The sequence below is a fragment of the Perca fluviatilis genome, chromosome 18, assembly GCF_010015445.1.
Source record: "Perca fluviatilis chromosome 18, GENO_Pfluv_1.0, whole genome shotgun sequence".
NCBI lineage: Eukaryota > Metazoa > Chordata > Actinopteri > Perciformes > Percidae > Perca > Perca fluviatilis.
Genome location: NC_053129.1, coordinates 32,479,944 through 32,496,976, shown reverse-complemented (window position 1 = coordinate 32,496,976; position 17,033 = coordinate 32,479,944). Strand labels below are relative to the sequence as shown.

At 41.7% G+C, this 17,033-nt stretch overlaps 1 protein-coding gene across 5 annotated transcripts in view; it reads left to right on the top strand.

The window, feature by feature from the left end:
• The window catches only part of LOC120547299 (filamin-A-interacting protein 1), a 50,129-nt gene that overhangs the window by 16,087 nt on the left and 17,009 nt on the right, over window positions 1-17,033 (top strand). For all 5 annotated transcript variants that reach the window (XM_039782843.1, XM_039782842.1, XM_039782841.1 and 2 more), the window contains exons 2-4: window positions 7,364-7,634; window positions 11,687-11,860; window positions 13,724-13,902. In XM_039782843.1, coding sequence (XP_039638777.1) covers window positions 7,371-7,634; window positions 11,687-11,860; window positions 13,724-13,902 — 617 coding nt within the window. In that variant the 5' untranslated portion in view covers window positions 7,364-7,370. The remainder of the gene's footprint in view (window positions 1-7,363; window positions 7,635-11,686; window positions 11,861-13,723; window positions 13,903-17,033) is intronic.

Sequence of the window (17,033 nt, the reverse complement as noted above, 5' to 3'; positions counted from 1 at the left end):
CATTTAACCGACCTGACACATCAACATCCTGGGCATCTTTTCTCCACGCAGCAGCCTTTCTGTTTATATCTCTATAGCCCTCAGATGAGAGGTCATAGAGAATTGGACATTCGGACACTGACAGAATGAGTCGTTCTAGTCTCTCTGCCATTTTTTTTTCTACTCGCTTCCAACGCTTTCAATGGTGTAGTATGACGTCCACTGGGGACGCATTGTGTATTACGGAGCTGATTTCAAGTGCCAGTGTGAAGGCAACGTTAACCCATAGTTGCTCCAGAGGCGTGTGACCTCTGACATATAGCATGTACAGTATAGTGCATATAGCAATTGTAAGTCGCTTTGGATAATTACATTACATGTAATGTAATGTAATGAAAATTGCAGTTAAAATGCGACCCCTGTCACCTGCTTGGTTATACAGAAAGGAGTGAAGTTGTTGAAATATCAGTAGCTGAATATCTAAGCACTGACATGAGTTGTGCTAAAAGGAGTTGAGGTGTGAGTTGTGCATCAGCTGAAATGAGCTAAAAAGTGGTAATGAATGGATCAAGACATTCACTGACTTTACCTATACCTACGAAACGTAATGCACTATATCATTTGTTTACAACCTACGTAATCATGAGCCAGGACGCGCAGGGCCACTGAGGCGACATTTGCATTGCTACATTTTTGTTTTTAAGCTACGTTTTTCAAAAGTGATCTCCGTGCAGACAAGTGTTTTGAGCTCCAGTAGAAGAACTAATCTCCGTTTAAACTAACGCGCCCAAACCTCATATCTCCTCAACATTCTCCTATAATGGGCTTGCGCGTGCCGGGGTAAACAGGAGGCAGTATGTATACTGTCGGTGTTGCCAAAGGTTTCCGTTTGCGGCCGTTGGGACTGCAACACAACCCTGGAGATTCCAAACCAAAACGGGGTCAAATGTCTCCAGTTTAGCAGCTCTGAAACACCAGAACAGTGTGAATGCGAGGTGTAAACATAGCAAAAGATATAAATTTTTTAACCAAAATGTAGCAACGTAAATGTAGCTGGATGAGGGAGTCAGGCAACTCAGAATAAAAGAGCGACAAAGGGGACTTTAAGCAGCGGCCGTTGAAGGAATCGCTATGACGTTCCATTAACATTCTAGGTACAGTCGTTCTCCGTAGTAGACAGTTTGGCTACAATGTCAAGAACCCGTTGTAATGTTTCATGAACACAGTAGCCATCCCTTTAACCGTTGCTGCTTAAAGTAATTAAAGTCCAAGTATGGAGGAGGTCTTGTTTCACTGTCAGATTTTCTGCATTTCTTCCTGGCCCTCAATGTGAAGTTTCCAGTGTTTAGTCTTCCTAGTGGTTCTGGATTTTATTTTGTTGCCTGCCTAATTTTTGGATGCAGCCCATGTACCAGAGAAGTCAAGCAATTTTGTGCCGATACTATTGGTGTGATGAGATTTAATTTCAGGAACTGCACGAAAATAAATAAATGCAGAGTTTTCTTGGACAGATTATCCTGCAGATCTGTTGTCCGAGGAGAAAGGAGTTTCGGTCCAGTGAAGTGTGAAGTCAGGGGCATTTGGGGAATTGAAATCTGTGATTAAATCCCTTTTCCTGCTAGACAGATCTAACAAATCATGATCCACATTTGACTGAAATATTAAACAGTGGATTAATGACAGGAGTATATTTGTTTTGGCTCTGCTGTAAAGTTACCAATGTCCTCCTCTTGGCTCTCAGGACTCTCTATCTGAAGTCCTTCTGCAGCACAGATGACTGACTGCATTACTTTCCTCCTTATAATGAGTTACAGTGACAGGCCAGACCTCTTTAAACCTCCTCAAGCTGATCGTTCCCTTATATAGTAATATTTCAATCTACATGCCTAAATCATGTTGCACATGAAAAGCATGAAGTTTGAAGAACTATAAATTTGAGCTGGTGACTTTGGCTCGCTGCCATCACTCCGAAAGCAAACCAAAGGGAGCTCTGCACAGTTGCATTAAAGCCATATTGTATCAAATGTAATATTAACCAATTTAGCCTGCTGACTTTACATTAGCGGCGAACCTGAGTCTATTGATTCCAATGGGAGAAGAGAATATGAACACAGCCTTCGTCCGATTCTATTTCCCATAGTCACCAAAGTAAATATTGGAACCATTTTTCACAAGCTACAGCCCCAGAATGTTCTCACACTAAAATGGCATTTTTCAGACGGACAAATCCGGAGAAATGTACTCTGTTTGAGCCAGATCTGGCAACAGAGAAAAGCTGATGTCAACTGACATTCACCAACGCTGACAGATACTGGCTATCTAACAAGCTAACACTGTTTCGAAACCTTTTATCTTACCATAATTAGAAGTTTGTGACTTGGTAATACGTTTCACCAGTAGTTATGGCTGGGATTTTTCTGAAAACCCAAATATATCTGACTCGGCCCTAAGTAATGCAGAAGTGCCTAAAAAATGGACACAAAAAGGACACCTCAACTCAAGTCAGCTATAATCTTCTGTTCAAGGTAATTGAACCCAAATTTAAAGGATAACGTTCTATATTGCCACAGTATTTCTATATATAATTTACTCTGCAGTCATAGTTGTAACGTGAAGTTGTAAACGTCTTATGCATATCTACCACCAAATATGGCAGCCGCAGGTTGAGTCAGCACCTGGAAGCTAAAATATGTTTGATAGACTGTTAAGCTCCGAAAAGAAATAGCCCTACTTTTAGCTAGCTAATTGTCCCCAATGCTAACATGCTCTTGTAGTACAATTAGCCAACTATGACATGGCAGATTTCATCTTTGTTTTTAATCATGAGTCTTGTGTAATGCAGCTAATGTTTAAAAAAAAAAAAGATTAAACAATTGAGGCCAGACATGCTAGCATGATCTATATTTACCCGAGGACACGTCTCTAATATATCATTACAATACGAGCTAAATACAAAGAAACATGACCCAGTGGCTGTTTACTGCTCTGCTGTTTTTGTCTCAGGGATTGACCGTACGTGACCTCTATTTAATTACTGACTGTTTAGGCGCTGTAAGCTAGCGCGATAAACATGCAGCGGCTGTTTATTTACAACAAGTGGTGTTGTGGAGGAGTGTGAGAGCTGCAGCTGTGAGGAAATGGAGTTTCTGGAATCCGCTGATGGATCATTAAGTGATATGGAGTATCCCCTTGTTGGACTCCGAACAACACAAGTGGGGAGACCCTAAAAATACTCCTTTTAAAATTTCACCAAACAAACAGCTGCGTCCGCTGCACAGGGTCCAGCCCACAAATAGAGGCGAAGGACAGACAATACGTTTCAGTGTAGTAAATAATAATAATAAGACATTTTATTTAAAGGCGCCTTTCTCGACACTCAAGGACACCGTACGGGGATTCATAAGACATTTCAAAGCAGCAAAAAAATTAAGAATAAAACAACAATAAAAACAACAGAAAGAGGCAGAGCAATTGACATCAAGTGGAATAGGCAGTTTTAAACAGTAGTGGGCTGTAAAAGAGTTCACCAGCAGGGATCTTTTCTCAACCTGAGATGAACGGACCAGTCGCTGGGCTAATGTTGGTCGTATTACCGCCAACGTAAACTGGTAAAACTGGGCAAGCTGTTCCGGAGACATCAAAAGTGTTGTTTACATGCTCTGTTAGTAAAGCTAACGCAACCGAGTCATGCTAATATTAGCATAACACATACTGGCTGTGTCTCATTCCGCATACTTCCGTTAGTACACTGCTAATGTGCGCTGAGCACTTACAGCTATAGTGCCCACTTTCGATGGTTAGTATTGTCCCAAAAGGAACACTTATGTTAAAACACTTACCGGAAATGCTAGATTTAGCGACTTTTCAGACCCCTTTAGCGACTTTTTTTCAAAAAAGCGACTAGTGACAAGTCTGGCGACTTTCTGTAGAAATATGAGTTGTAATTGCTGCTTGAACAAATGACCCATGGAAGCGTTTTTTAGGGGAGAACAGTCTCTGACTCCCAGTCGGTGTTCCAGTTCTTCCCAAAGGTGTTGCATGGGGGTTGATGTCAAGTTCTTTAACGCCAAACTTGGAAAACCATTTCTTTATGGAGCTGGATTTGTTCCACGAAGTACTATTTTCAAAAAATATCATTGTATGCTGTAGCATTGAGCAGCCCCAGACCAAAAGCACAAGATGTCCACATGCCTTTGGCCGTAGAGCACAAGTCGGCAGAGGTTTGAAATAACAAACATTTTAAGGAGCTGGTGGAATTTGTGTATTTGTGAGCGGACTGTTTTCGTGACGGACAAACCCTCAAAGGGGAATCTATCGTCAGTGCTTGACTGTTCTTCACTGATGAGGTCACTCTGTGAAATTACTCCTTGAATCAGAGTTCCTCGCTTGTGACGGTAAACTATTCACGCGGATCAGTTTGTTTATCTGGGACATGTCGACTCTCAGTTCAAATGAGGCCTGCAAAACTTTTTGACAAACACTTGGCAACCCGGATGAAACCTGTACACAAACCGTCTCTATTTACAGACCTTATGTTTGCTCACTTTTTCAGTTGCAGGATGGTTTTACGCTTTTAAGGATCACTTAAATCTCAATGATGTTATTTCCAACAAAACGTTAATGCGATTTCAGTCTGTCCAATAAGTTGCATAACTATGATATTTCTAAAACCTTGAGTTATAAATGTCAATAAACTTCAGTTTATGGCCTTTAACATACTGGAATAAAAATAGATGTCAACATCCTGCAAAATCCAAATGAAACAAAAAAACAACTTTGGTGTTTTAACTCATTAGCCATTTGAACATTTTATTACTCTTGCAATTTACTGTATTTTCATATTAAACTCCCTTCCTCCACCTTCCTGAAAGCAGTCTCTTAAATGGCAACTTTATGTTTCATGCGGCACCTTTAATGACGAAGAGCCGATTTAGGCTCGAAACATTGTACGTAAAGCATTCTACAATGTTGCATGTCTTTGGGAAGCAGAAAATCACACACTGAAATGTCGGTTGATATAAATATCTCGTATATCTCTCTCAATATCTCATTTGACATGAGTATGGCAGCTTAAGAAAAATCCTCTCCCAGCAACCAGATTCAAAAAGCCATTGGATCAAACTTGATAAAAACTGAAAAGGAAGGAAATGAAAGTATTGGGAAAGAGCAACTCAAAAGCAAAACACATAATATCAAAACTAAACTCTTAATGTTAGCTGGCGACAAAGAGGAAGAGCAGCTACAATTGGTCTGGGACGTCATGACAGAATTGATGAACTCTAATCAAGAACCATTTTTTAATTTGTATTTAAAACCACAAAGTGTATTCGCATGTGTGTGCTTGATAATATAAAGCCAACTGCATATGACAGAGCTTGTTATTGACTCCAGATCTCCTCAAAAGGTTCCTCCTCCTAAGCTTAAACCTTCCAGCTGCTGCTTCAGGCTTGTCTTGGCTTTAGATGTTGCCCACCAGCTCTCCCAGTGACTCTTCCAGTTATTCTCCCAGTTCACCGGGTCTGGCCGTCAGAATGAAGACTGTGGTTTTGACGCGTGGGAGATCTTGGCATCTCCCCTGAAACAACTATTAATAACAGGCCGCGTTAACGTGGTTGCTACCACTTCACTGCCAGGATTCTCTCTAGCTGAGTCACGGTCTGCTTTCATCCAGACCTGCAGCCTCAGGGAACTTTGGCCTCTTTCAGATCCAATAACTTGTTCCTTTGTAAGGATCCCATCTCCCAATATCAGCCGGCCCAGCTGTCAATGTCATGTTTATTTGTTTGGCTTCTACAACTTAAATTAAGTGTGAAGTAGTGACCGTCCAACCAGTGGTGGAAGAGGTACTCAGATATATATCAACATACTTGTTTGGACACATAGTTGTGAGCTATTGTCCCGTTAAAGTCCTGTAAATATAATCATGCTGGTGCTTTTGCATGTTTTACCCACTAAGTGTTGCTCTGTTTTACATAACTGCCACACATTTTCTTAATCATACTGTTATTTTTTTTAGATTAATCTTTCAGGCCGCTCTTGGTACAATATCCTTTCAGTATGCAATGGAAACCACCTTGCAGAATTTGAAACTTTGATAGGTAAGATAGGTAATCCATCATGGTTTCTTGTCAAAGTCGTGCTATCATCACATGCAAGTGTGCTTTTGTGGTTCAAAAATTCAAGTGAGTAAGTCAAAATTTTCAGACTAGGCTGCCAAAAATCACTGCATTAATGGACTATGTTGCTGGAACATCAAACAATGACGTGAAACAATAAGAAAGTATAGACACTGGCTTAGGATAATGATGAATTGTAGTTTATGAACACACCACCAGTGAGTTTCCTGAAATGAAATTAAACCAATGGCTGCGTGGAGGAAAGGAAAATAGTCTTAACATATTGTAGTAAAGTCTGCTCAACAAGTCCTCCAAACCATACGACAATATAAGTCATTTATTCCTACTTAGTCTATATCAACGACGTTTCACTTCCGGGATTGCTCTGGTGCCGCCAGAAATCCCGCCGGATGTCCCTCATTTTGGCCAGATGTCCGTCCCCTTCTTCTTCCTCTGTGTTGGCGTTCTAACCTCCGGTGGATTTGTGAGGACTATGGTTAACTGCTCCTCAGATCTCTGCAGGGTAAATCCAGACAGCTAGCTGGACTATCTGTCCAATCTGAGTTTTCTGTTGCACGACTAAAACAACCTTTGAACGTACACATGTTTCACCAAAACAAGTTCCTATATGGCTATTTTGCAGAGGCAAAGTTGCTCCGCCCAAGACGATTGTGATTGGTTTAAAGAAATGCCAATAAACAAGAGCACGTTTTTCTCCCATCCTGGAATCCTGTGTGGACTAGCCAGACCTTCCTCCGCAGCGAGACTAATTCCTCCCCTCTAATACGACCCACAGGAGTGTTTTCCGTACTCATATCTAAATCAGAGAACATCAGTCGCATTTGAACGCAACGGTCACGGTTTTCTTAGGTTTAGGCACCAAAACTACTTAGTTAAGTTTAGAAAAAACATCATGGTTTGGGTTAAAATCAGACATTACATCACTTCCAGTTACGCACATGAAGCTAACTGTAAAGTTAAGGAAAACATCACGGTTCTCATGGGACATGAACCCTGGTCTCTTAGGTGAAAGTCCTGTTTGTTTGCCTCCTTACACAAAACTTGGCACTTTTATACTTTGTCACATCACTTTTCTGCTCTGCCTCCGGCCATTACTATGGCCACTAGAGGGCGCCGCTACTACAAACTAACTTATGTTATATTGTAACAAACGACCTATGGGGGCATTTTTTGGGGGGGAGGACAGTAGTGTGCTTTTCTAGGATCACTGTTTTATGTATTGGCATCTATTTTGTTTCTACTCACAGGTAGAAAATGCGATCGAGGAGCTGCACCATGGAGGGTCCAGATGACGGACAAATCCAGCCCACTAAAGGCTTCATAAAGCAGGAAGTGGAGAACACGCCAGAGCTCACAAAGTGGAAGATGAAGGTCCAGCGAGAGGAGAAGGACGGGAGGACGGCAGGGTCAGCTAAGAAACTTCAGAAACCTGCAGAGGGCAGGAAGGCAGCAGCAGCACGGGATCTGTCAAAGAGGGACCTGCTGCACCTGCTGGGAATCATGGAGGGAGAAGTTCAGGTACGAATCAGTCTGGGACTTCTGTCAACCTCTGATTACTTTGATGACAAGTCTAAGCCCCACTGTCAGATCATCATCCTTTAAGTCTTTAACCTCACCAAACCCTCAATTTAACCCAATCTGAACTACTACAGTTGCAAAATGGGAGGAACTGCTGGTTCTGAAATCATTTTTTTCTCTTCGTAAATTAGCATTTGTAAGCGTTTAATGTTTCTCAACCAGGGTTCAAAATTAACTTTTTCGTCTACCAGCCAAATGGATAGTGAATGTTCAAATTTTACCAGCCACTCAATGGATTACCATTGGGTTTGTATTTTGATGGTGAGTGAAGCAAAACCAGCAGCCACTTGCATAATTGACCAGCATTTGGCTAGTAGATAGTGCCAATTTTTAACCCTGTTCTCAACATACTTGGATAAGTTAAAGTTGCACTTATCAATATTTTACATTAACCATTAGGGGTGGGAACTGAGAGTGGGATGCCACTCAAATGCCTCTGGGCGCAATTGGATAGACCTAAAACCAATCACAGCGATGAAGGAGATGATGTATGCGGAGCGACGGAAAAACACCTCAACCGGCGAGCATGTTGCATCGTGTAAAGCCCGCCTCAATGGTTGTGATTGGTGCCTCGATTCAGAAAAATTGGAAATGGGCTTGAATGGGCTCTCGGCCAGACGGACAATCTCAAATTTGCCGGAAGTTCGTCAGGGTTTTCCCAGGCTAGTGGGAATCACTAGGCACTTCACGATTTGATTCAAATTGATTTGATTCCGACTCAGAGGTATACGATGCAATCAATGATAAAAACCATTGTCGTTATCTCTGTGTTGGCGTTCTAACCTCCGGTGGATTTCTGAGGACTATGGTTAACTGCTCCTCAGATCTCTGCAGGGTAAATCCAGACAGCTAGCTAGACCATCTGTCCAATCTGAGTTTTCTGTTGCACGACTAAAACTACTTTTGAACGTACACGTTCCACCAAAACAAGTTCCTTCTTGAGACGATTGTGATTGGTTTAAAGAAATGCCAATAAACCAGAGCACATTTTTCTCCCATCCTGGAATGCTGTATGGACTAGCCAAACCCTCCACAGCGCAGCTGGCAAAGTGAGACTAAAGTATGTGTAGCAGTTGGGACTATTAACTCTCCAGTGAAGAATTGAAAATAGGAAATCATATAGAATATCATGCTAGGAAGAGATTTTTCTAAAACCCAGACATTTCAGAAGCTGGTGAAGTAAATTTGAAGTCACTGGACTTAAACAGCTTCTTGTCTCTTTAATGACTTGCTAATTTACAGTTTCATTGCTGTGAGAGCCGGGGACTCGGGGACTTTTGTTATTAATTGAGATGACTGAGGATGCTCATTAGACAACTTGTTTACCATGCCAACTGAAGACTAAAAAAGACTGAAAATAGTCCATTTAGTCAGTTATTTTCTTTGCAAAAGCATCCAGTAAATCATTCTCTTCCCTAAGGCAGTGAGAGGAAGCACCTGCAGCTTACTGTAACAAACCATAAATACAGCAGAGCATAAGTGCTGAGACATATTGCTGTCTCTCAGTGTGTGATGGGTTGGATTTTGAAAATAGCCTCTGCCGGTGTGGATACAGCCCACCGGCGGCTGCTGGGTTCCAGTCTGATAATGATTTTCTAATGGAGGCACATTTATAACGTCCTCTCCAGAGAGGCAGGAAACTGCTGCCTCACCCTCCGTTTCCATTCTGTGTTTGGGCGTGCTAAATATTTTCCATTAGCGATGGGTAAGAGAAATACACAACACGGAGCAACATTTCACACAGTGCCGCCAGAGGAGTAAAATTCTTATCACACACTCGACAGCCATTTTAATTCCAGGGCTAAGCGCCAGACAGAACAACAGTGTCTCTGCAAAATAGCCTCGGGAAGGAACTTCTTTTGGTGGAACGTGTGTACGTTCAAAAGTAGTTTTAGTTGTGCAACAGAAAACTCAGATTGGACAGATAGTCTAGCTAGCTGTCTGGATTTACCCTGCAGAAATCTGAGGGGCAGTTAAAGGCACACTATGCAAGATTTGTACCTTAATATAATAGCTTCAAAGTAATTTAGATGGTAAACAAACTCGTAGTAGGGCGAATCATCCCAATAAGCAGGGGGGGACGCCGCAATGCAGGTTTGAGAGGTGGCGCCCTGCCAAATCTCGCGAGAATCACAACTTGCCTTACGGCACGACGTCACATACTGTACATCAACAACATATAAGAAGCAGCCTCTATGGAAGACACTAGCACGCATTTCAGACGTGAATCATAGAAGAGTCGACGAAGAAAACGAAGAAAGCGCAGTCGGAAGAGTCAAGAAAAAGAAAACGAGAAACTGACCGCATGAGGAACCGGACTAGAGTCCCACTCGGTCAGGCTTTCACTCGTTGATGAGAGCTAAAAAGCAGCAAAGGTAACGTTAAATACAAGTACTGACAAAAATGGAAATTGCATAGTATGCCTTTAACCATAGTCCTCATAAATCCACCGGAGTTTAGAACGCCAACACAAAGAAAGAAGAAGGTGACGGACAACCGGTCGAAATGAGGGACGTCCGGCGGAAACCTCCGGTTCAGTCCCTTATTGATAACGATATTTTAGCCTGTAAGTTTCCTCCAAAATGTATAGTATGGATTATACATTACAGTAAAATGTCTAAAAATCTAGAAAGCTGTCATTTTATTCAACGGTCCATGTCATCTTTGTGCATGCATCAGCGTTGCAGATAGGTAGATAGGTAGATAGACAGACAGACAGACAGACAGACAGACAGACAGACAACCTTTATTGTCATCGTACATGGTAACATACAACGAAATTTGGGGAGCTCTTCCCTTAGTGGCTGTCTGCCAGAAGCTGTCCATTTTTAGGCCTCATTTTTACAGCACACTTTTGAGATCTTTGTGGTGTTTAACTCTCTATTTTAACCGGATCAAGGATTTGAATCATTGGACGTCTGGATCTTAAGTTACCAGATAAATAAGCTGCAGATTTAAGGATGTAGCTTTGGTGGTTTATTTATCTGACCACAGCACATAAAGAGCGATGAAGACAAAAGCCATCCTAGAGGCCCCCCAAAATAATGTCTTTATGAATAAAATGATCCTTTTGTTGCCTCAGCCTCAGAGGTGAAAGCAGATCATCCTTTGTGCACAGAGAGAACAGTGATGATCCGGTGTGTTTATATTGAGATAAGGGTTTGAGATTGTGTCATGGCCATGTTGTATGTGAAGAGGCAGAGCAGAGTGAAGGAAACGGCTCCCTCTGCTGGCGCAAACCTGCCTTTCTCTTTGTGCATGTGTGACGTCAGCGTGAAAGGAGTCGATGAGGTAATATCTTGGACCCACGTGGGCGCAGCATCACATTCAGATGATGTTAGCAATGATTGTAACTCAGCTGGTGTCTGAGCATCACTGTGCTGTTAAAACGCCCACACATAAAGGCTGGAACACAAACTGTACATCTTTTTACCTCACCTGTTTAGCTCTGGGCGTTTATAGTGCTTCAACATGAAGGTATAACTGCTAATGTGCATCCTGTAAACCTTTGATATGGATTTTTAAATGCTTATATTTGAGGATTGAAGCCACTTTTCGCTGATGCTTTTCTTTAATTGTAATAACCCTTCTTTTTTTAAAACAAACAAATAAATTAAAGAAGATAAATTAGAAGATTAAAGTGTTTCCCTCAGATGTGTTAATAATTTTTTTTTTAATCTTTAAAGAAAAGTAGTTAAGTGGAGCTTTTTTCCAACTTCAAATCCATCCCAATTTCAAATGATGTCAGTTGATGATCAGTTTTACCTAAAAAGATCAACTTGTCTATTTGTTCATCTCACTGCAAAATGGGATTGTCAAGCAGACAAACTGACCAACACATATACAATAACAGATCCATACTTGGCGTCTGTGCATCGATACAGTAATTGCCACGGAAAAAATATTGCGATACTAATCTGTATTGATTTTTTTCCCCCCACCCCTAGCATTAAAGATAAAAAAACGCTAAAGACTGTGTTGTGTCTCTCCAGGCCAGAGAGGACATCATCGGCCTGCTGAAGTCGGACAGAACCCGACCGGAGACTCTGGAGGCTCAGTACGGCTCGGCCTACCCCGCCAAACCCCTGCAGGCGCTGCAGAGAGACGGACTGCTCACCCACCACAACAACCGCACTGACGACGTGTACGAGAAACCCATGGCCGAGGTGAGACAAGAACATACTTACAACAATGGACAGCAGGAAAGTTATGCACTTTGCATCCACATGGGTCATCAATACTAATACATTGATAAGTAGGGTAGGGTAAGGAAACCAAAACTTGCACATATTAAAGGTGCTGTAGGTAGGATTACGAAGATCCAGGACTTAGCCAAAAAATATGAACATCGACAACTTCTCAGCCCCTCCCCACTTTCCGATAAAGCCCAAAACGGTCTCCTAAGCCCCTCCCCCCACAAGGGAGAATGAATGCGTGTGCATGAGCAGGGATTGACATGCAGTTAGACACCCCCCCTGGCCCTGATTGGTGCATCTGAACAGGGAGCGGTGGATTTTTGAAAATCACACTACAGGCTGTAAGTGGTGTCAGCTTTTTAAATGACCTGCTTCATGTAGTTCTACTGGAACAGAGGGTCAGTTTCAGCAGATATGACAGAAAGTTACTTTTATAAGGCTTACCTACTGCACCTTTTAGTTTGGAACCTTTGATCGGATTCAAAACCAAATTTTTCCAAACAATTACAAACAATTCCAATGAAATAAACGATTCCATTGGAATCGTAATTCTTGAAACAATACCAAGTAGAAACCGTTTCTCGATGCCCAATTCTATTGATTAGTTTGTTACGTTTGAGGAAATAGCAAGACCAGATATTTCACTTCGGTCAGGAAAGTCACGTTGAGGTTTTAACCGAAGAGCGACACAGTAGTGGATAGAAACTCACATTCATTTGCATTTCCTTTTGCCAATTCTTTGTAAATTCAGATAAGATTTGCACCACTAATGTTGGTGTTCTCTCTCTCTTTATGTTTGAATTGGACATTACTTCACTTCCTGAAGGTTAAGCACATTCCTTAAAGGTGCCCTGCCACACAAAACCGTTTTTACTTGTATTTTTTGAAATATGTTAGGTCCATATGTGTTGGTGTTAGTGGTGAATGTGAAAATGAACTGCTATCTCCTCTGTCAGCTCTAGCCACTGAACAGAAATAAGCAGAGAAATCAGACCAATTACAAAAGCTGGTCAGTCTGACGTCATGTTGCCTGAGCTCATTACTATTCATGAGCTCGCCCAGTTGCGCTGGGTAAAAGATGCTGATAGCCAGGCTCTCATTGGCTAGCTGTTAGCCAATCAGAGTCAAGCAGCTTAGCTCGTTGAAAATTTATGAGAACTGGTACAAATCGAGTCTTCCTGCAGGCCTTCTACCACGCTAGAATGGCTTGAAACAAGGTAACCAAGGCATTTTTTTCCACAAAACATTTTACAGAGTCTATGGTAGAACTTCAGACATTACCACAAAGTCATGAAATACATGTGGCAGGGCAACTTTAAGTAAAACATTTTATTTTCAAATAGGAGTCGAACCCAGAACTCCAGAAAGTCAGAAGCTTATCATATACATTAACAGTTTTAAAATAAAAAATAAAGAAATAAAATGAATAACGTTTTAAAGTGTGTCTTTATTTTGCCGACAATTCAGTGGTGAAATTATTCAATTCACTCAAGTACTGTTCTTCAGTACAGATTTGAAGTACTTGCACTTTACTTTAAATCACGTTCTTCTGTGTGTTGAATAGCAGTGGTTCCTTTTTGAAAATGAAATTTTCCATGCTCGTTGAAGTCTGCAGGGTGTCGTCAAAAGGCCGAACAATTGCAAATGCAGTTGGCGTGAATAAAGCTGGTAATTGTGTGGAAAGAGTCTCTCTGCTCATTGTTATCCCGCACACACACAACATCACCATAACCGTAGCTAATGGTTGGGGATATTGTGCCGGCCGGCCGAGCAGATGTGGTGTCAGCCTCTGAGTTGTTGTTAATAATGAGTGTTGACGTGTTTCCCCGTCAGTTGGACCGTCTGGAGGACAAACAGAAGGAGACGTACAAACGCATGTTGGAGCAGCTGCTGCTGGCAGAGAAATGTCACCGGCGCACCGTCATGGAGCTGGACAACGAGAAACGCAAACACTCGGACTTCATGAACAAGAGCGACGACTTCACCAACCTGCTGGAGCAGGAGAGGGAGAGGTGAGGGCCTAGTGTGTGTGTGTGTGTGTGTGTGTGTGTGTGTGTGTGTGTGTTAGAGGTGTGTTTATATGGTTTGATCATATTCAGGATTTGGGCTGGATAGCCTATCATCTGAAACTTTTAAAGAAAAAAAACCATACTCACCTGTACATAATACCGATTCTACCCGACAAAAGAAGCCAAAGTTCTCAGATGTAAAAGAACAAGGCCGCCATTATTCTTTTTCCTTCTTATTTTTTGGAAATGAAGCAGTGTTCTGTTCCACAGCGCACATAAAAAGTACTCTCTGCTCCCTGTTCTGGGAATGTCGGTAAAGGGAACTTCCCACAAAGGCTAAATCCCAAGTCTCTTATTTTGATATCTCCTCGCTCCTCGCTTGAACCGAAAGTCACACTGACCCTCCTTCGTGAAGGCCGTCTCAAAGCTCTTATTCCTGTCCCGAGGAGCTATGAGCGAGGAGGGATCTCGGAGGAGCTATGAGAGAGGATACAGAGAGTAGCCTTCCTGGAAGACGAGCGGCTGAAAGCCATTCCACCCATACAGCTGGCAAATTCATCTCATCTCTCTAAAAACACGTTTCCTCGTTTCCTCTCTCCTTGCATGATTTCCTCGCGTCTTTCCTTCCTTGATGGGACGCACTAAGACCCCTTATGTCTTAAATGTTGTTGTACGTTTTTATAGCCATGTAGGTTTCCTTTTGAAGGTATAATATGTGGATTTCTTTGCATTAAAATGTCTGAAAAGAACTCAAACCTATATGTTGTGCATTGATGAAGGATTTTCATCGGACGTCTGGATCTTAAGTTACCAAAGAAACAAGCTGCAGGTTTATGGATGTTTTCTGACCACAGCACAGAGAGAGCGACACGTGATAAAGATGCCAGCATGATGCTTTGAGAACAGATATGGAATCCAGATGTCAATCTGAGTGACTTTTAGTACCTCGGATGCGTCTGCCAGTCTGTCTGAAGCAAGTTCGGACAAAGCTGCTGTGATCACACACGTTTCTGCCCTTAAAAACACACAGCAGTACGATCCTTCAAAGTCAGACTCTTGGACCATGTTGTTGGAAAAAATGCATGTCCAAAAATGATTGCACATTCTGCCGATGCATGTCTGCATTTGTCCGTTCACAAGATAAGATTTTGGATGATGGTTTTGATAGGAAAAGTGATGAGTTGTGTCTTATCAGAGCATCGAATACACAAAGCACAGCCTGCACTGACTGACTGCCACCCTTAAAGCTGCTTAAAGCATCTTTCACATCATTCTGGTGGTTTTTATTTCAGTTTTGAGGTTTGTTTGTAGAAGAATAAGAGATTCCTTGTGAAACTTTGAGCAGAGGAGCGTGCATTGCTCTCTTAAAGTCTACAGAAACCTTCTGTTGCCTATTGCATTTTTTGCAATAGTATACTACTTAATGTGCGTTTTGTCCTGTGCATTGACGGATTATGAGACAATGGGCCCTCCTGTAAGAGGCCCCCCACCCTGTCTAACAAGACACCAAAGCTCAAAGAGTCTCAAAAAGTATTTTGCGTCCCCCTGTTAGTCGTTTTGCATCTGTCTTTCGTCATTTTCTGGCTATTTTACATCTTTGTGATTGTTTTGCATCTATTTCGAGTTATTTCACTTTACTATGTGATTGCTTAGCATCTCTTCGTGGTCGTTTTACATCTATTTTTAGTCGTTTTGCATGTCTTCGTGGTCGTTTTTGTGTCTCTTTATAGTTTTTGGGGTCGTTTGTAGTCGGTGTGTGTGTGTGTTTTTGGTCATTTTGTGTATATTTTCACTCATTTAGAGTCTCTGCCGTCGTTTTGCATCTCTGGAGTCATTTTTTGTCTCTTTGTAGTAACTTTGGGTCTCTTTGTGGCCACATTGATATTGATTTATTGATTTCGCTATACTACAGGCAAAAAGGACTGTAGCTCTCATCTGGAAGAAAATGGAGGCACTTACAATTGGTGCTTGGCTCAAGAATATGGCGCAATATATGTCCATGGAGAGAATGACATATACAGTATATTGAGAGGCAGATTGGGGGTGTATGAGAATATCTGTAGGCTATTTGACCGGTTTGTAAAAGAAGAAGACATAGCTGAGCTGCTACTGTGATACTGTCATATACTTTGTTTATTTGAGGTTGTTGTGATACGAGAAAGGGTAAAAAAAAAAAAAGGGGGGGGGGGGGGGGGGAAATAAAAAAAGAAGAAGAGGGGGGGGGGGGGGGGGGTGGTGGGGGGGGCCGCCCCCCCCGCTTTGGAGGGGTTTTGGCCCCCCCCCCCCCCCCCCCGGGGGATCCGACCTGTGGCCCTTTGCTGCATGTCTTCCCCCTGTCTCTCCCCACTTCCCTGTCTGCAACTGTCCTATCCATTAAAGGCCAAAATGCCCAAAAAACAATCTTAAAGCTATAGCGCGTAGTTTCTGTCGCCCCCATGAGGAATTCTAAGTAATGACAACTAAACTGTTGCCGCATCCACATGATACAAGTCTTCCTTGATTGCCAACCACCCCCCACCCCTCCTACACGCAGTTGCTAGTAGCCAAGGAGGACACGGAGGATTAAAAAAAAACATGATGGACTCTTCAGAAGACGTTATTATCTTCACTCGAGCTTCTGCGCGGGAATGTCGCTGGTCGCCACAATCTTCTGAACATAGTCATACTGAGAAATCCAGAGAGAGCTGTGTGGAGCTGATAGTCTTAATTAGCTTTGTAGCAACTAATTTGTCAACGACATGAATGTAACGGACGTTCATTAATATCAAAAAGTTAAGCACTAAAGCTTTAAGACAAAATATATATATATATATATATATATATATATATATATATATATATATATATATATATATATATAGTATTTCCAACTCATATGCTTAGCTCCTCCTCGCTTCCCTGCTCTTTTCCCCCCCTTTTTTTTTTTCTTCTTCCTTTTTTTCTGCGCCCCCCGGCGGTTTTTTTTCACATGATATATTAAATAAAAAAAGAAGGGGGGTCTTTTTCCCCCCCAACCAATCTTATTTTTTTTTTTTTTTTTTTTTTTTTTTAATTTTATTATTTATAAAAAAAAAAAAAAAAAAAAAAATGTAAAAACCTACTAAAATAAAATATTCTTTTTTTTTTCTCCCCCC